This window comes from Anabrus simplex, chromosome 2 (assembly GCF_040414725.1).
Source record: "Anabrus simplex isolate iqAnaSimp1 chromosome 2, ASM4041472v1, whole genome shotgun sequence".
Classification (NCBI taxonomy): Eukaryota; Metazoa; Arthropoda; class Insecta; order Orthoptera; family Tettigoniidae; genus Anabrus; species Anabrus simplex.
In genome coordinates, this window is record NC_090266.1 from 657,187,549 (window position 1) to 657,209,016 (window position 21,468).

The following is a 21,468-nucleotide window of genomic DNA, read 5'->3' on the forward strand; positions in this document are numbered from 1 at the left end:
AATATATATTTTTTGGGGAATGATAGATTATAGCCCTATAGTACTATGATCTTTCTTTCTTTCTTTCCTTCTTTCTTTCTTTCTTAATCAGTTTATCCTTCAGGGTTGGTTTTCTCTCGGACTCAGCGAGGGATTTCACCTCTACCACTTCAAGGGCAGTGTCCTGGAACGTGAGACTTTAAGTATGGTGATGAAACTGGTGAGGAGGGCCATTACCTAACCCAGGCGGCCTCACCTGTTATGCTCAACAGGGGCCTTGTTGGAGGATGGGAGGATCGGAAGGGATAGACAAGGAAGAGGGAAGGAAACGGCTGTGGCCTTAGGTGCCTGGAGGAGAAGTAGGAAAATACGAAAAACCACTTCGAGGATGGCTGAGGTGGGATTCGAAACCCTTCTACTCAGTTGACCTCCCGAGGCTGAGTAGACCCCGTTCCAGCCCTCGTACTATTTGTTTCCAACTTTCATCGCAGAGCCGGGAATCGAAACCGGGCCTCCGGGATTGGCACACATTAATCACTACACCACAGAAGCGGACTAGTACTATAATGCTACCTATATGTTTATGTTAGTGCTGAAATCCGATTTCTTACTTTACTAATGCTGAAAGCCCGAAAATGTAATGTTATTCTTTAATAGAGGAATCAGTCTAGAAGGAAATGTTGAAAGTGATGTGATATCTATCCAGGTTCGTTGTTATCCTAATACTATGAGTTACAGTACATTGCACGTATATAAAAGACGGCACTTACAAACTTACTTGTTATCCGCGAATTTCTGCGGTCACAAAAGTCAATATTTTTCAACAATGATGACATTTACACACGATAGACTGTCTGATTGTGCTGTTTTGAACCTTTCTTCTGTCATTTTGAAGTTATTCGCGATCATGAATAATAAACAAACGGCTTTTAGCAACGGCTGATGCACAACGGCTGGTAGAGCTCCATGCGGTACTGGATAGTGACGTCACAGCGCGCCGCTTACGTCAGAGGCCGTTTCACTCGCCTTGCGGAAAGGCACTATTAAATATTTTTTTAATGGTAGAAAACAAGGCAACATACCACAATGTAATACGTTTCCGTACTATTTCATTGGTGTACTTTTCAAAAAAAATATTTTTGAAAATGATGCATGTTCCCAATTGTGTGGATTCAGATTTTTCATGTTTTTGTTCAGGATTGTTCTACATCTACAGCGCGTGCATAAAGTTATTTCAAGGCAAACTTAGCTTACGGGTGCGTGAGAGTGTGGCGTATGCCCCAATGAAGCTATGGATCCTGCGTGTCAACAAGATTGCGTCAAGGCGGGAGGTGGTTCAGTTCTGGTCTAGGTAGCGTTCTTGTGACAACAATTATGCCCTATTGTCCGAATTCAGGTAGCGCTGACAGGTGCACGTTATGTGGACATTCTTTCAGACCATCTGCACCACTTTCTGGTCCTAGAGTATCCTGATGGAGGAGCCATGTTTCAGCAGAACAATGTCACCGCTCTCAGTGGTGGCACGCAGATGGTTTGAAGGGCACCCCAGTGAAGTTACGGCCATGGATTGGCCCTCCAGATCCCCCAATCTTAATCCAATCGAGGATGCTGTCAATGCTGGTGTACGCTCCAAGAATCCCACACCAACTACACAACAACAGTTGTGGGTAACAGTGCAAGATGCGTGGATCCAGATCCCTCCAGAACGATTCCAACACCTTGTAGAGTCGATGACTAGTCGAATTGCTGCCGTTTTGAGGGCTCGGGGAGGAGCATATTGTTATTAACATCACATTCAGCGTCTTTTTTACAATTTATTTTATATCACACCGACACAGATAGGTCTTACTGTGACTATGGGATGGGAAAGGTCTAAGGGTGAGAAGGAAGCGTCCGTGGCCTTAAAGTACAGCCCCCAGCATTTGCCCGTTTTGAAAATTGGAAACCACGGAAAACCATCTTCAGGGCTGCCGGCAGTGGGGTTCGAATTATCTTTCTAAACATACGCTGCTTGAAAAGGATGGGCCCTTGCAAGCGAGTTACTGCAGTATACACGACGCTGAACTGAAGAATCCGGATCTATTTTATTTGTAACTAGCAAAATATCCGCGCTTCGCTACGGTTTTATATTGGAAGTTATTAGTCAAGGAGGGTCCACTGTTGGCGGAGCCCGTAAACTACACCCTCATTTCGTACCTCAAACTGCTTTGTGGGAGTGATTATGTTCTGATCTAACACTCATTTTTAAACCCATACAGAAGAATTGGAATGATTTAAACCCTATCTTATTTAATATCTAGGACGTAAAAGCGACTAGTCTGTGAAATTTTGATTTTGTACGTCGAACATTAATGGAGGAATGAATGCTGTTTTAGGGGGTGAAAGTTTTAAAATATTTATTGACATCTAGGATATAGAAGACCACCCTTCAGGTAAAATTTAAGTTCATGCCTGAAACAGCTTCGGAAGAATGGATATGGTTTTTGAGAGTCAATCACTACCCAAAACCCTCAGGAAAGAAATATTCTGAAGTATACGATAGTTTATACCTAGGATATAAAGGAAGGACCTTCTCTTAAAATTACAACTCTATGTCAAACGGTTTTGGAGGGATCAGAAATGTCATTTCCGGAGCTAAAACCATTTTAACACTTTAGGGGTGGAAGTGGAACGTTAAAAAAGTAATTCCTATTTCACATCTAGGATTTAAAATGTGTACCGCTATTTGGAATTAAACTGTTTCGCAGGAAAGATTGAATACATTTGTTTCCGAATCACAACCCCCATTTAACGCTCTGAGGGGTCAAACTTTTTAAACCTTATGTTATTTAACACCTAGAATATCACATGAAATTTGAACATCTTAATTCAAATGGTTTCATATAAATGCATATTTTTGTCATTCCTCACCTCCCAGTCGAAACCCCTTAGAGATGTATTGGTACTGTTTATTTAAAAATCTAAAATAATTTTATGTTTACAAAGGGCAGCACCGATCACTGATAAAAATCGATATGAAACCACCATTATTACATAGGCCTAGTATATGTATTAAGCTTATGGAATTTCATTAGTAATTTGAGAGGTTTAAATCTTCAAAATTAAACATTGAACGTGCGCAAGAAAACGTAGGTACCGTTAATGGTAAATAGTCTCGAAAAATGTTCCTCCAGTCGTGTACTAAGTTTAGATTATTTCAGTCAAACCCCTAAGTTTTACACAAATATTTTCGGCAATAAAGAAGAGAAATCCGAAATTCGGTTACGTACCATGGCTGTTGTGAAGACTGTTTTGTAACTGCAACTTCTACATGATCCCTTTCATTATATACACGAAATATCTGGTATATCATACTTGACACCTACGACAGCCGAAGTTCTTGTAAAATTATAAATTCGTACGTCAAACGGTTTGAAGGAATAAATAATTCTGTCATAAGACTTAACCCCCAGCCAAAATCCCTCAGGGGTGTGTTGTTTGAAGACTTATTTATTTAAAACATAAAACGTACAGGCATCAACCATCATGTAAAATTGTTAACCTTTTATGTCAAACGATTTCAGAGAATTTAGTATTTCATCTTCAGGTCCCAAGCCCTGGTCAAAACCCGTTAGGGGTGAATTGTATGAAGACTACTTATTGAAAAATCTAAGACATTGAGGAGTAATCACCATGTGAAAATTCAACCTCTTATGTCAAGAGAATTCAGAGGAATGGATATTTTTCTGATCGAGCCTCACACCCAACCCCTTAGGGGTGCATTGTTTAAAGACCACTTTTTATTTAAAAGCAAAAACATATAGGAGTAACCATCAGACCGTTTCAGAGAGGCATTACTATCCTTGTCAAAACACCTTAGGGGTGTATTATTTTTAGACCACTTGTTTAAAATCCAAGACATGTAGTACAACCATCATGTGTAATTTCAAGCTCGAATGTCAAACTGTTTTAGAGAGATGAATATTGATGTCGTAAGCCACCCTTCCTCCACTCAAACCTCCTAAGGGTTGTATTATTCTGTTTTTTTTATTTTTAAAGGAGATACAAAATACAAAGTTCAATAAAATTAGGGGAACATGTTTTTGAACGTATGTCATTCACCACAAAACAATACCTCACCCCCAAGCATGTTACCAAATACACATTTATATTTTACCGTTGAAGTATACAAAAGAACCGATGGACTCGCGTTCACTTTCACAACACAAACTGAAATTTCCAAATAGGGGCGACAAAAAAAAGTGACCAGAGTCCTCCAGAGTGGTTTTTCTAAATCACAACTGGAGAGCTTCAGTATGCTGTATGTCCTCCACGAGGATTTATCACAGCTTGGCACCTATGTGGCATGCTCCGTAGAAGTTGACGGCGGTCACGTTGCAGTATCAGGTCACACTCTTCAATGAGAGCCTGTTCGAGGTCTTGGAGAGCCTGTGGTGGAACAGGACGCCTACGAACACTTCTGTGAAGCCTATCCGACACACGCTCGATGGGATTAAGGTCGGGACTCACTGTTTGCCATTCCATCTCTTGAATGTTCAGTTCTCGCAAGACATCTCTGGATGCGAGCTACATGAGCCCTGGCATTGTCGTGCATGAGTACAAATTCAAGCCAACACTGTGTGTAGCAGCCAACACATGCTGTAGGAGTATCTGCTCGATGTACCCCGCAGCGGTAAGATTACCCCGGATGACGACATATCCATACGGCTATCAATACTGATGCCACCCCACCCATCACAAAACCTTGTCCGAATCGGTCGCCTTCCTGGACAACATTTGACATGTACTGCTCACAACGGCGTCTCCATACACGTTGACGTTCATCACGCTGTGTTAGTAGAAATCTGGACTTGTCTGAACAACACAGGTCTCCATTGCTGAAGTTGCTAGTTGACGTGGGTACGAGCAAACAGAAGGCGATTTGCGCGATGTTGCTGCGTTAAACGGGGCACTCAAACAGGGCATGCGTCGTAAGGACACTTCTCTTAACCTGTTCCTTACTGTCTGGTCAGACACCGTCACTCCAGTGACCCTCCTGAGGTCTTTTAACTCTCTGGGAGTTGCTGAACGACGCCGCAACGCACAGATGGTGAGATATCGGTCATCCTGTAGGGTTGTCATGCGTCCACGATCTTATCCAACCCTCCTTTTGAACTGGCCTGTCTCATTGTAGGGATTCCACAAGCGTTGAATAACTGATGGCGAGACATTCAGATCCACAGCAACACGACGAAAAGTCCATCTTTCCTGGATCAAAGTGACGGCCCTTGCGACTTGAACCTCGTTAAGATGTCTCACGGGATGTCCTGGTTGATGTACAATGTGCTAAAATGGCCGCAGTAGTCTGTGTACCTTACGACACACGGACGCTCCGCTATTCACTTTGTTTTGAGGGGTCACCAGGCATTTTAATGCTTGGCTACGCCTACAGATGGAGTATAACTTCGATTTGACATACCCTGAGTAGCTAAGGTCTCAAGGTATGTTGTACGTCCATTAGAAACCTAACAATCAAATTAACGTTCTCACACCAGACGTTAAAAAACATGTCCCCTTAATTTTGTTTAACTGTGTACCAATTTTAACGTCTGTAACCTTCCGTTTGAGATATAAGTATCCTCATAAAAAGAATTCAACCACTTTCCGTGGTTTACAACCCCGCCTTAATTGAATTTACCAAAACAAAAAATAAGCGTTTCTTTAATATTAAAATGATTTCAAACACCAATTTTCATGTCTAACATCTTCAGTTTTGGAGATACCAGTATCCTAATAAAAATAGTTCAATCCCCTTTTACAATCAATTTTACCCCCATAAGTGTTTTTTCCGCAAACAAAAAATACGTGTTTATTTTTAAAAGGGATTAAAAATACAAATTTTCACGTCTGTTGTATGTTCAATTTTTTAGATGTACTGTAGATATGCTGATTGGAAAATTTCATCCACTTCAACAGTTCCCTGAATGTGGATTTTCTGAAGAATTATGCTTCTTATTTTGCTGTAACAGGAGATTCCAAATAACAATTTTCATTGTTTTAACATGTTACGTTTATGGGATATACTCATTTTTATAATTCACTCGGTAGGTCACACCTGTTCACCCGCCCTTAATTGGATCTTCCAAAAGCAAAAACCCACGTATTTCTTTATTTTTAAAGGAGAATCCAAATGCCAATTCTTACGTCTGTAAACTGTTGAAGTTTTTAAAGTGTTTAACTTCTTTAATTTACCCCCTTTTTCACCCCCTTAGCGAAGGAATTTAAAAAAGTCCTTCCTTAGTGAGCACTTACACTGTAATATGAATGTATCCTCAAAATTTCATTTCTGTATGTCCAGTAGTTTTGGCTCGGCGATGATTAATCAGTCAGTCAGTCAGTCAGTACATGTTATTTTATATATACATACATACATACATACATACTAGCAGGATACCCGTGCTTCGCCACGGTTTTAAACTGGAAGTTATTTTTCAGTCTTACGTTTGGAGAGTCCACTGTCAGATGAGCCTGTAAAATATGCCCTCAATTTGTACGTCAAACTGTTTTGGGCGAATAATGATTTATTTTCTGATCGTACCGAGCACGATAGCTGCAGTCTCTTAAGTGCGGCCAGTATCCAGTATTCAGGAAATAGTGGGGCAAACCCCACTGTCGGCATCCCTGGTTTTCCGTGGTTTTCCCATTTTCACACCAGGCAAATGCTGGGGCTGTACCGTAATTAAGGCCATGGTTGCTTCATTCCCACTCCTAGCTCCTTCCTGTCTCATCGTCGCCATAAGACCGATCAGAGTCTGTGCGATGTAAACTTGTAAAAAAAAATCTGATCTAACACGCATTTGGAACCCATACGGAAGAATTTGAATGATTTAAACCCTATCTCATTTAACGTCTACGATGTCATAAAATAAATGTCATAAAATCTTCTTACATAAAAAATTGTGCAAAATATAATTTAAAGTATCGTATATGTCTTATGCACTTTTAACGTACAAGCGATGCATCGCTGCCATAGAAATATTGTTCTAACGGGCGAGTTGGCCGTGCGGTTTGGGGGGCGCATCTGTGAGCTTGCATCCGGGAGATAGTGGGTTCGAGCCCCATTGTCGGCAGGCCTGAAGATGGTTTTCCTTGGTTTCCCCATGTTCACACCAGGCAAATGCCGGAGCTGTACCTTAATTAAGGTCACGGCCACTTCCTTCCTACTCCTAAGCCTTTCCTATCCCATCGTCGCCATAAGACCTGTGTCGGTGCGACGTAAAACAAATTGTATTTGAAATATTGTTCCTTTGTTAAGATAACGAGTCCAGTGGCGATGGTGATTGCTTTATAAGTGCACAACAATGTAGTCATTAGCCCCTATTTATTAAAAAGACTACTACTGAAGTTAGAAGCAAAAATTAAAGGAACGATCATTCGAAGAATGAAGGAGAGGGGAATCTACAGTTTCTGGGGGTTCGGTGAAAGACTCTATTGGCCGCGGATGTCCTAAAGTTCAGAGCCCAAAGAAAAGGAAATAACATGGTCTATATTCCTAAAGCTTATAAAAAAATACATTACCACATTCGTGGTAACTTCTTGGCAACTCAGGATTGGAACGTGAGAACAGTTTTGAACGTAGAACATGCTAGTGAAGAACTGTTAAGGTAACAATCACAATGTGACTTACCTGTGAGCATGCTCTCGTTCACTATACAGCTTCCATTCAACAGAATAGCATCACACTCCATCGCACATCCATGGGAAGGTATGATAAACACGTCTCCGGGAACCAGGTCATTCGTTGGGATATCTTCAAACTTGTCCTCTCCTCGGCACACGGTTACAATACCCATGGATGTAACAGTATTGTGCAAACTGCGTTGGTTCTGGAACATGCCGGAAATAAGTTAATTTAGATCTTGCCCTTAGTCTCATTTTGTCTGAACTTTAGATTTGGTTTTCAAATAAACAGAATCAAAATAAACTTCGTGCAATTAAAATGTTCTATCAATAGAAGTTTCCTGGTTTTAAGACTCGAAAAACAGATTAAACCTGGCCTATCTTACTAATTAGAGTGTGCCGAGTCTAGTGGTGTACGTATTAGCAAGGTTTCAACACACAACCCAATGTTGTAGTTATGAAACTAAGAATTTTAAGCAGGTGTTTTTATATCAAAGTAATTCATAATAACTGAAAACCCGTGGCATTTCTCTTATGAAGGATGTGGAGATGTTATCACCAAGCTTTAGAGAATTAGCTGGAGGCAAAGCGTTCACACTGCCTTGAAGTGTAAACTATATCTGGTAATACATTTGGTGTTTACCCGACAAAATTCATTAAACCTCTGCCATAGACGCCCAAGAGTGATTCGGTTTATTCTGGTATCTAGCAGGCCTAGAATAAAACGGAACTTCGAAACTGACGAGCAAGCAGCCAGACTCAAATCAAAATGCGTGTACAATTCAAGTTATATATTTCCTATTGGGATCCGCACTGAACTGCGTATAAGCTCATGAAAGAATTATCTCGTAAAAGTCCACCTTCTCCATACAATTGGAGATTTATTAGAAATCAAAACCGATGTTACATAATGGAATAACGGGACGTGTTTCGATCAACAAAAACTCATTATTTCTTCCAAATGAAGTTTTAAGACCAACGCAAATGTCAAGCGCACTTAAGTGTTCATTTTATGTAAATGTCGTGTATTTTTGTGATAGTTCTTTCAATGTCACAAGCCATTTTATGTCAACTTTTAAGCATATCCTAAGGACTAGTTAAACATTTTAATTTTACTATTAAGATAACACGGCTGAAGATGCCTAATATATTTAGGCGAAATACGTCTCGTTTTCCATTATGTACCATCGGTTTTGATTTCTAATAAATCAAAAATTGCATTGAAATGCTGGACTCCTACGAGATAATTCCTTCATGAGCTTATGCTTTCCGGTACACATCACCCGGGCTAAAGTGACGTAACCGCGGTCAGTCAGTGTTGGACTCCGTGGTGGAGTCCAGAGTTGAAGTCAGTCTGTTGGGGTTCGATAGCAGGGCTAAGGGCGACAGTGGTGTTCGCTGCTGCTAGTGTCCCACCGGAGTCTGGAACTAGTTGTTGCGTCGGAGTGTCGAGTGAGTAGCTGGACTGGAGATTGCGTACGGAACTGAAGACTACTACCTGAGAGTAATGTGTGTGTACTTCTGTCACTGAGGATAGTCGAGTGTCTACGACCGGAGCAGCTATCTCGAGTGTAATTGGAACAGTGCTAATGGTAGTTTTGTGAGTACTGTCCTGCTGTTCAGCACTGTTGAACTGTTACTGTTTAGTTATTCACTGCATGTGACTCTGAAAATCACTGCAATCGAACTGAGGAACAGTCATAGTCTTTTGAGGACGAGTAGCGCTCTGTTCAAATCTAGCTGTCTGCACGCAGTTGCTGTGTAGAGTGACTGGACTTGTAGAAGTGAAAGTAAGGCGAGCCTGTGAATAGGATTAGAGCTTCCTTCAGGTAAAGACAATCCCGCTGGAGTCCTGTGGTGAGGCACACTTAAATAAACAGCTATTGTAAGTGTGGCCATTCATGGCTGAATAAAACTGTGTGCATTAATTAACTCATCCTGAAATAAATTAGATGAATAAAACAGACGCCGTTTTATTCGTAACAATATTTTGTTTATTTGCCTTAATTTTCGAATGGAGTAAAAGACTTGAGAGCGAATATAGGGACATTTTGAGCAATCTGTGGGGATATAGCGAAGAATGAGGTTGCAGCTATGGTCCGTCATGGAAAATTCGCTGGGTGAAACCAGGTATTTTAACTACGGACAAGGGCGGTTAGATTTTCAGGTTCTCATTTCTCGCTTTATATTACGTGGCCATGATGGCAGAAAATTTGAAGGAAATACATTTTGAAATGTTTTGTAACAAAAATGCTATTGCCAGACTGCGCACGAATAGAAGCGACAACGTGGAGGGCGAGCAAGAACCGAACAACAAATATGGTTGAGGGGTACTCAATCATTCATCATACAGTCCAGATGTTCCACCATCTGCCCTTCAGCCCTTCCGACCACCTAAGGAATCCCTAAGAGGTCAACGCTTTGGATCAGTTTAATGAAATTGGTCGTGAGAGGTTGGTTATATTCCCAAGGAACGGAATATATGAACGAACTTTGTGCCACAACACAAATATCTCAAAACACTTCGTATGTTGGAAAATAGGTGAAACCTGTACTTTGTGCATATTTGTTTGTTTCTTCTATTAAAATATTTCGTAAAATTGTTACTTTTTGATCCACCCTCGTATTTATAGTCTTACTCTGTAATATAGGCTATATTTGTCCAATACCCACTATGCCTATACGTTTTCGTCGTTCTATAACGTTGCCAGCATTAAGGGCCACTTGGCTAGAATGGTTAATATTGAGACTTCGGTTTCGAGGGCCCGGCTTGGATTCTCGGCCGGGTCGGGGATATTAACAGCATATGGTTAATTTCTCAAGCTTGGGGATAGAGCGGATGTGCTCCTCTTAATACGTGTTCATTCACACACAACACAACGTACTGCCAACCATCACACAGACACTCAATAGCGAACGCATTCCTCCTACGAGTACATAGGGTTGACGTCAGGAAGGGCAACCGGTGGTAAAACTGGGACAGGTACATATACATACATCGAACCCGTGGTCCCACCTGGATGTGGGAAATCTGGCGGAGAAGCAAATGAGAAGAAACCATTTAAACGCCTCCTAAAATCCTGCAAGTGCACCCAGTTATTCGTGAAGAGTAGATAGTTTCATGCAAAACTAGCCAACATATTTCCATTATTGTGTGTTCCTTTTTGGTCGTGTTTGCATGCAATAATTTATCAGGAAATTTACACTATTATACAGGGTACAGCGAAGTTTTCTACTTTTTGTTACCGATTGCATGGTCCGCTTGTGACCAAAATCTGATAAATGAGAACAGAGTCTCAACTTCCAAGTTAAAAGAGAATAGGTCACTAATATAAGGTTCACTCAGATCATTTAAACGACTGTACGTACATGTACACACAGGCTGTACTTCAAATCATAGACTCCTTACAACTGTATAAGTTCACACAACCTATGTAAATCTTGTCTTGGCTCTCTATATCATCTCAAACGAGCTATATCCATTAACTCTAAGAGATCTACGTCATTGCACGAGTGGGAGGATCATTCAGGAAATGCATCCTCGCATAAACTCGACAGATCTCTTTGTAAGACTCCTCACATCCGTAGTACAAGGATACCCTCAGCAGTTCGGACCAAGGAAGGTCGACGTAACGCATGCCGTATCATTTTGTATTTGTTACAATTTGCTTTACGTCGCACCGACACAAATAGGTCTTTGGCGACGATGGGATAGGAAAGGTCTAGGAGTGGGAAGGAAGCGACCGTGGCTTTAAAGCACAGCTCCAGCATTTGCCTGGCGTGAAAATGGGAAACCACGAAAACCATCTTCAGAGCTGCCGACAGTGGGGTTCGAATCCACTATTTCACGAATGCAAACTGATAGCTATGTCACTCCATGATTCATTAAGATCCTTATCTGAATATATTCTATCCGTAAATCACGTCCAATGCCTAAGTATACAAAGATCCCATATTTCCTTCACGTAGCCCAAGCTTTGACAAATCGTGTACAACGTTATAGAGAGTTACGACAAACTTGCAGCCAAGCTACCACAACGGGATTCTACTTCGAATTCGATGTTCATGTAAATACAAACGTCCAATTTTGCCTAGTTTGAGAAATACAAGTCGGAAGGCAACTCTCACCCGGAAACAAAACTTAATAGATCTTGACGAAAGGACTACAAAGTCGCCGGTTGCATGTCTGTACCTTTAACAGTTTTCGAGGAAAACAAGTTGGTATATATTGTTACACAGCGGCTGTGTGTTCCTATTGCTCGTACTTGTACAAGTGCCGCAAGCATGTTTATTACTGTTGTACCAGCAAGTTCAAACGTCCGTTGTAAACAATAATCTGACATCCTGCATATCATCCTTCTTGCTCTCCGCTTAGCAGAACAACAACGTAGTACTATGAACGTGCGATGTAATGTACACAAATGTATGAACGGAATGTGATACCTGAAAGGAGTGTTCATATGTGAAATGAAAGATTTATGTGCACTAAAAAGTTCAAATCAACACTACTCCTTGCAGTACAGTATTCACTAAATGCGCATTCAATTCAAGAAATTAAAGGTAACTTGTGTTCCAGTGATAATACTATACTGAGAATACATGTGGGATAATGCACTAACCATTCTGCCTTTTTTTATGCACGTCTTAGGGAGTGACAAGTTAACTGATCGCTCGTGGGAAACCTGGAACATCGTTACAGCAGGTGTTCGCATGTCCACCGTTAGCAGTAACTACATTTTCGGCACCTTCGGAGAAAATTCTCTTGGACCTGGTTCAGTACCAGCTGGTTTTGATTGATATCACGAGCAACTGAAACATGTTTCCATAGCTCTTGCAGGTTTGATGATGCTTGTTTAAACGGGCCTAACATCGAGGTCATCGGCCCCTAATGGTACGAAATGAAATGACAAAATTCAAAATCATAAAGTGACCAAAAGAAAAAAAATCGTCATGAAGGAGTCGATGGACATGTAGCAAAAAACAACAAAAAACGAGCAAACAAAAAATTAGTGGATTCAACTCAAAAAAAGATCATATATGATTTATTACTGACCAAGGGACCACTCAAAGCATAATCCTGAATCGAGGATGCTTGATGTCGAAAGGGGTGCAAAATCCACGTCTAAGGCTCCACAGAATGGTACATGCCGCAAGTAAAGTAGAACCATGTTATTTGTCATGTTGGGGTACTAATCAAAAGTAGCGAAGACTCCCAGTGTTCAACACAAGATGGTACTAAATCACAAGTATTGTACTTCGTACAGGTAACGCAGACCTGCGGTGTTTCTCACACAATGGCACCACTCATAGCCAACGCAAACCGATGAGTTTCCTCACCTAGGTGTACTAGTCACGGGTGCCGGTTCCACGGGCCCCATGGTGTTCCTCACATAGGGGGTACTCATCACAGGCTACGCCCAGACCCGCGGTGTTGCTCACATGGGTACGACGCACGGGTACTGGAAACCCACAGGGGAACCACTCTCTGCTGCTACTAATCACAAACCTATTGTGTACCAAATATAGTGGTACTACTCTTAAGTAAAGGCGACCCATGGTGTTCCCCGCGTGATGGTACTAATCAATAGTAGTTTCATGGTTCTAATACCAGCAACCCTTGGTCGCCCCTTTTAGTCGCCTCTTACGACAGGTAGGAGATACCGCGGGTGTATTCTACATGAGCGTCCCCCACCCGCAGGGGGTACTTGCAGGTTTTAGCTCCTCTGTGATTCACCTTAGATTTCTTCTTTTGAGGGCACGTGAATTTTAAGATGATTAGATCGGGACGTTTCGCCGGCCTGCCGATGGGGCCTGAACGTCCAATCCATCGCTGTTAATAAGCGTAGTCCTGGTGGTGACGTACTGCGTTGGCAAAATGTAGGGGTGGTCCATCACCGTGGAACCACATGTAACATCTGGAGTTGAGAGGAATGTTATGTAATAGTGGCGGGAGCGTGTCTTCCAGAAACTATCGGTAGGACACGCTGGGCCGGTTTAACACCACAGGTCCTGTGGTAATGTCTCCCAATATTCCTATTCGAACAGTCGTAAACTGGACCCGGTGCTGAGATTGTCGCACAGCACAGAGATTGTCTTCCGACCATGCCTGCGTGCTATGAAAATTGAAGATGCTACTCCTCCAAAAAAAGACATCGTCTGTGAACAAAACATGATGCACGAAGTCTGCGGGTTGACGGGGGACCCGCTCACAGAAGGTCATACGCGGTGCATAATCTATCTCCGATAGGTGGAGAGAACATTGCAGGTGGTACGACTGTTGCAGGTCTTCACGGTCCAATGATGGCACTCCCGCCATTGCCGCAATTCGGCGATTACTCCTGCTGGGATCCTCGTCAACAAATCCTGGTATGCGTTCCTCGGCATGATGAGCACGCTTAGGTCCACCATGTTCACGGATGGGAATAACATTTTCCGTGTAACTATTCTTTGTACAGCTGCTATAGTCATACGCCGGTATGGAGGCTACCTTTGTGGAAATCGTACAGCGTACAGCTCAGCAGCCTCACAATCACTCTGGTGGACTTCGTCATAAATTCAAACATGTACAAATATTTTTTTCTATCTGGGTTGTGCCATGGTTATGCGAATCTACGTCCGTGTCCGCTAGACCCTCACATTAGTCATGGGATGTTGCCTATGTCAACATACGGCTCGTCATTGCCCTCTCGTCTCTCAGGGTTCCTGCCCGCGGGCATTGTCATCGTGCGAGGCAGACGAAAGAGTCCTGAGAATCATTTGTTCGGACACATACCTATTTATTCACCTCACGTTCCGAGCCATTACGCAGACCGTCACCTACTAACATTTGATAAACTAACTAATACTCTTAACGCGCCGGTATACAAGCCACACATATATCGTGAGTCACTCCAGTCCTGTCACATACAGTCTTGTTTTCGGGCGTAGATTGCCTTCCACTCCACATAACGCAAATCTACGGCTGTTCATGTTACGTCATCCTGGAATACAATGACACATAACGCTTAATATACGATACATTATTAATATTGGGAACGGGTTCCCATCGATTGAAGACTGCTGAGCAGCCGGTACACTTTATATCTGTCAAAGAGCTGATGACTCTGTCCTCTGTTAATAAGCAATACCATTTCTTGTTCCCATTCCCAAGGGTAAAATGGTTCAACTCCTCATACCAAGGGCTGTCTTATTCGGAATTAGAAAATCCGAGATATTTATCATAGCATAGCCTCTGCTACATGATCTTTTCATTCCTCAGAATCTTTAAATATTACTGGGTAGTCTTTCTGTTGTCGAAGTAAAGCTTGCATTTTCGTCGTTTTTGGATGTGGGCCTACGGTCCTGTGTGTCACTTCTACATCCATAGTTAACCGAAATGAAGCAAGTGGCAATGAGAAATTAAATTAAAATCAGTACCTGAGTAATTTATATACGAAAACCACACTAAATTGCTGCATTTCGAAAGTTGCAATTTTATTTCATACTTGCGTAAGCAATAAGCAGCACCGTCAAAAAGTTTCTTAAATTGAAATTTACTCTTTTGCATATATTTCACTGAATTTTGTTTCTCTATTAGTAGTTTAAAACAATCAAAACACACTGTGCAACACCAGAGCACAGACAGAAAATAATTACACGACATTATGTGGACAACAGACATCCGGAAAGAAAGAGGGAGCAGCAAGCGGAAGACTATCATGAAATTACAATAGAGGGTTACAGTGAAAAGTCCACAATCGTTCATTAAACAGATCCTCGGACCTACAGCAATAACCGAGTCCCATTTCCATTTGACAGACACCACTCCTTCGAAACAACGTTGCGAACGAATTTGAATTAGATAGGGAGCTATTCATATTAATGGGACTTACGGAAGAAATAAAGTAGAACTACAGTAGTTGAGTCAGCAGAGGATGAGTCTGTGTGTGTTAGAGGAGTTAGTGATTTTCGGGTAAGGGGAGATAACAAGATACAGGAGACTATGAAGTAGTTTTAACAGGCGTTAAAACGGAAAGGGCAGAGTGTGGGGTAGGACTGTTCATCAGAAATACTATTGCACGCAACATGGTTTCGGTTTTGCACGTAAATTAGCTAACGATGTGGGTAGATTTGGCAGTTTGAGGAATTAGGACGAGTATTGTGTTGTCTATTCACCATGTGAGAGTGCAGATGAGGAGGAAGTGGATAAGTTGTATGAAGCACCCAGTGATATCACAGTCAGGGTCAACAGTAAGTACGTATAACAGTGGTAATGGGCGATTTCAATACGAAAGTTTGAAATAGAACTGAAGGACACGGGAAGGTGATGGGTAAATGAGGGGAAGATATGGAAGATAATAGTAAAAGGAGGCGTTTAATGTATTTCTGCGCAAGTATATGATTAGCAGTTACGAATACATTCCTCAAGCATAAGGCTATTCACCACTATATGTGAGAGGGTAGGGTTACTAGATCCATAATAGACTATCATAACAGACACTGAATTCAGAAAATCTAGGAATGCGCGGGTATTTCGCGGATTTTTCGATGATACAGACCATCCAGAACGAGGCAATTAAAAGTACATGGATACAATGAATGAGTTAATTGTTCCGAAAAATTTACAGTAAGCAGGTTCAGGATATAGTAAGAGAATGGGTGGCATAGAGGTATGCTGCATTAGAAACGGCAAGGGAATGCCCAGGAAAGGGAAAAGTCAAGGTGGAATAATGAAATGAAAGCAGCTTGTGAACGTGAAAAGAAGGCGCATCAGAAATGGCTCCAAACAAGTACAGATGCAGACAGGGAACTGTACGTATATGCAAGAAACAGAGCGAAACAAATAAATGTCGAATCCAAGAAGTCGTGGGAAGATTTAGGTAATAACCCGGAAAGGTTTGACCAAGCAGCAGGGAAACCAACCTGGGCAGTAAAAGATAATTTCAGAAAGGGAGGGATAAAGGGAATGAATAGTGTTTTGAATCAATCAGGTGAACTCATGGTAGATCCTAGGGAATAACCTTTTTTTGCTATGGGCTTTACGTCGCACCGACACAGAAAGGTCTTATGGCGACGATGGGATAGGAAAGGCCTAGGAGTTGGAAGGAAGCGGCCGTGGCCTTAATTAAGGTACAGCCCCAGCATTTTCCTGGTGTGAAATAGGGAATAACTGGACAGGTAGAAGGAATATTTTGAACATCTTCACTACGTAATATGACATGCATTTCTGTTATGCTGGCGAACGATCGAGCTCATGGGGAGGAGGACAATGATGTAAGTGAAATTACGCTTGAGGAAGCGGAAAGGATGGTAAATTAACTTCACTGTCACAAAGTAGTAGGAATAGATTTAATAAGGCCTGAAGTGGTGAAGTAGAGTGGGAAGGCAGGGATGAAATGGCTTCATGGAGTAATAAGATTATCATGGCAGCTTCTGTACCTATCTATAAGCAAGGGAACAGGAAGGATTGCACCGACTATCGAGGTATGTGACTGATCAGCATGCCAGGGAAGGTGGTTGCTGGCATTTTGGAAGGGAGGGTAAGATCAGTGGTTCAGAGTAAGCTGGCTAAAAACCGGCGTGGTTTCAGACCATAGAGGGGCTGACAAGGTAGGGCTGTGGTGGTAAGAACAATATCGGTGTCTTTAGGGGCACAGTTCGCTAGTAGATTGTTTTCAAGACAGTTTATTAGATCCCGAAATAGGTCACAAGCATTCTAGGGTGTTCTTTGCTTTCTGCATGTTAGGGATCCCTTGTGGAATACAGTTCCGACTGACGTCTACCACTAAAGCAGACGCTAAGTAGTTACAGTGCATTAAAAGTTTATGTCGATAGGGAGGACAGGCAAGAGGAATGCCAGGTAGGGGATACGAAATTGGAACAGGTGGATGATTTTAAGTACGGCATTTAGGAAATGTATTCCACCGGGATGCTAGCATAGGAACTGGAACTGAAAGGGCTGAGCTCACAGATGTGATCCTTGATCTTCTGTAAGAAGGACGTCAGCTTCCGAATGAAACTATCTTTTTATGTCTATTTTCAGACCAACTTCGCTCTACGAGAGTGATAACCGAGTGGACTCAAGGCATCTGATCATAAGTTAGAAGTAACGTATATGAATTTAGCTAGAATGATTGCATACGGGAACAAAGGTAGAAGGGTACTAGAAATGAGATACAAGCTAAGGAATAAAATCGATTGATAAAGGTGTATGTACCAACTGGCTTCGGTGGTAGTGTCATGAGGCGAAAGGAAGAGGATAGGCTGCTAGGAGAATAATAATAATAATAATAATAATAATAATAATAATAATAATAATAATAATAATAATAATGGACTGTCACGGAGGGTAAGAAAAGTAGAGAAAGACATAACGACGATGGTTAGTTTTTGATGATTTAATTAAATCATGTGTGGAATAAAGCAAGGCCACAGAGCTAGTGACAAACAGATGATTATGGAGGCGCTTATTTAATTCACAGAGGCTTTCAGAATGAACGATCCAAGTCATATCAGTTCATAATAAAGATTTATTGATTTATTACGTTCCTTCACCTATCGTGAGCTATGGCTATTTCTTGATAAATACAGTAGTTTTGGCACAGGCCAGAGAAAAATGTGGCTTGCACCGAAGTCTGTCTCAGTCTCATTGATGGTTGTGACGGAAAGAAAGCTGCTGTTATAAGGGTGGTGCTGAGTAATGGCATTCAGAGTATAACTAGTGCATCAGGATGTTCTGAAATGTGCTGCTCAGAGCAAATTGTATCCGGGCCAGTGAGGAAAGCAATGGCAAACCACCTTATTCCGATCTTCTTCGGTACGGCTCATTATGGCACCACCGTCGGATTTGAGCTTTCCTTATAAGAATAACTGCATAATCTTCAGTGGTCCTATTGGGGATCCATCCAGCTTCCGGGCTCATAGCGGACACCTTGTATCGGTCATAGAGGACGCAAGAATGCCTGGAGAAGATTCTTGAACGAGCCAGTAGATGTACTAAGAGGGGCACTTGTATTTAAGAACGTTCTTGCCAGAATTTGATTCCTGAACGTTGAGCAATGAAGGTGAACACCTAATCAACTTCGCTACACAAGCTGCCGACTACTGCATGCGTAATTACTCCCCTGAACGTAGATTTCTTAGTTTCTTTTATAAGTCAGTGTTGAGACTGATCAACTGTAGTCTTGTTAAAAATCACCGGATCTCTTGTTTTTTTGGAAGTTAAAGTCACACTGTACGTGGTTAGTACATGCATAAGTAGTCAGCATGCTATTGGCTAGAGGAGCAACAGAAATGAATTGGCCACCCTACTGCAAGTAAACTCAGGCTCAGGATGCCTGGGTCTAGCTGAGTGCAAGGATCAGCTCCCAACGCCCAAGTTTGTATGTGGCACTTTGCTGGTTGTTGAGGCGGTATTAATTCGATTCTCGGAGATATCCCCACACAATGAAAAAACAATAACACAAGTTAAGGGGTCATGAGAGAGAGAAGCATCAGCCCCTACAATGAAACAATGAACATACCGCAACTTCCATTAATTGTCCTCCTGTCTGATGAACCTCCATGGCTAAATGGTTAGCGTGCTGGCCTTTGGTCACAGGGGTCCCGGGTTCGATTCCTGACAGGGTCGGAAATTTTAACCATAATTGGTTAATTTCACTGGCTCGGGGGCTGGGTGTATGTGTCGTCTTCAACAACATTTCATCCTCATCACGACGCGCAGGTCGCCTACGGGTGTCAAATCAAACGACCTGCATCTGGCGAGCCGAACTTGTCCTTGGACACTCCCGGCACTAAAAGCCATACGCCATTTCATCTTTGTGATGTTCAATGAACTTTCTTTCTGAACACCTACGAGACGCCCCTACTCATTAGTAACGATCTAGAATTATCGAGATGCAGACCGCTCTTCAATCTTAGAATGATGTATTCTCATCTGTTTCCAACTCTTTAACCTCGAAATGAGTCTTTCATTGTATCCCCCACACATTTCCTCTCAAGTGTAATAACCTCAGGGCACATCAGCGCACGGCAGCGCACAGCCGACCTGTACGCCATCTCTGAACTCATTTGAAAACTATGTGCTGTTCTGGCTACCGTATCAGGCGTACCATGCGAACATTACAAGTGTGTGGAGATACAATGAGAATGTGCCTGCATAGAAAACTGCCGAATAACGAGATCCTTGACGTACAACATGTAGGATTGGGTTCTTTTTTCGGAGTAGAGGAAAATTTCTAGTTAAGAGATAAAATGCTAACCATTTTAAAGAAATACAACGCAAAATGATAATCTGACGTACCATGGTGAGCAGAGTCTTTCAGCATTGTGACAGTAAAGTTACTCAAATTGTTCCTTTTGTTATTCGTCAGATCTTTCCAGACATGTCTTCTATTTTAGTACTGTACCTACTGGAAGAAACTACCACGAATACTTTTGGGAAAAATTAGGAGATAAACACGGTACATTTATCTAAGAGAATGTTCACTTCTGCCAGACTTTATAGTCATTAATGAAAGATGAGAAGTATGGAGAGAAAAGAGGCCACAGACCTAGTTATAAATGGAGGATCGTGGAGGCGTTTAATAAATTCACAGAGGCTTGCAAACTGAACGCTGAAATGCAGGACCGTCTATAATAAAGTTGTAAATATGTATATTAGACTGTAATTGTAAAGGAGTGGGAGATTAGGCCTACTAAAGCTTAAATATTTCAGTTCTGTACAGTATACATTTGTTTACAGCTTTGAAGGCTATTCGTTTATCAAACTAATAGCCTTCGTTTATCAAACTAATAGCCTTCAAAGCCCTGAAAGGTACTGAAATTAAAGTCAGTAGCTCAATAGTGTTCAATTTCGAAGACGAAGCTACCATATGAAGACGGCGACTTCTACTTCGTTTATTGGGGTCTGCACTGGATGTGATTTGACCAATTTTATGATCGCATGCCATACCTGATACCAGTGAAAACCATTGGCCCGGCCTAGAATCGAACTCCAATACGTCGACCATTCAGCGAGGAGGCCAGAATGAAATTTAGCAGTTTATGACAAATATCCACATGTGTGAGATTATGTGATCTTTATTTAAATGTTGACTTTTAAAATTCACTTTAAGGTAAAGTGATAATGACTTATCAGCATTACATCTAGGATATATTACTTGATCATTCACTCAAATTTCATTGAAATTGTCTGGTCCAACCCTGACAGTTCCCTCGTTAGATGAGCAGCGGCCACCCTGAAAGTGTTTTACCACTTCGGTACTAGGCGAATGGTGTGATGTTATATAGCATACAGATCCATTCTAGTTCCGGTTAATTACCAATTCAGACAGTAGTCACACTGGTTATGAGATACACCCTTCTTAAACTCAGGTACCGGTATATGACGTTAATAGTGTGAACATAAACACGGGACCTTCAGTTTTATGTCTAATCCGAATCATATGGATTGTAACATACCGTTCCGAAACAGCTGTATGTATGCATTGTCCGAAGTCCATCAGAATCTTCCTCAATAAGTACGCCCGCAGTCTGTGTGTCACGAGGTGGGGACGAGTGCCCACTGACCTGCTGGAAACAAACTCTTCATTTCATTCTCTGAGAACATTTCAGTGTCCATTGTGCATTATCCCGAAAGTGTCAGCTTCCAAGTCGACTTTAATTAAACAGTGGTTACACGCATTTCCCAAATTCACATCGAATGGTAAAATTATATTCTATGAAGTTTGCAACAAAGGCGCGAGTGAAAGAGTTATAATGAATTTAGTAAATTAAACATGGTATTTTAACTGATAAATGCCGATTGAAGTACGTAAAATTGAATCTGCCTAAAATGTATTTGTAGGGCCC

At 41.7% G+C, this 21,468-nt stretch overlaps 1 protein-coding gene across 1 annotated transcript in view; it reads right to left on the minus strand.

Annotated features, from left to right (window-relative positions):
* The window catches only part of LOC136864327 (polyamine-transporting ATPase 13A3), an 869,746-nt gene that overhangs the window by 322,207 nt on the left and 526,071 nt on the right, over nt 1–21,468 (minus strand). Inside the window, exon 9 of the mRNA XM_067141161.2 lies at nt 7,646–7,844. Within this exon, the coding sequence (XP_066997262.2) occupies nt 7,646–7,844 (199 nt within the window). The remainder of the gene's footprint in view (nt 1–7,645; nt 7,845–21,468) is intronic.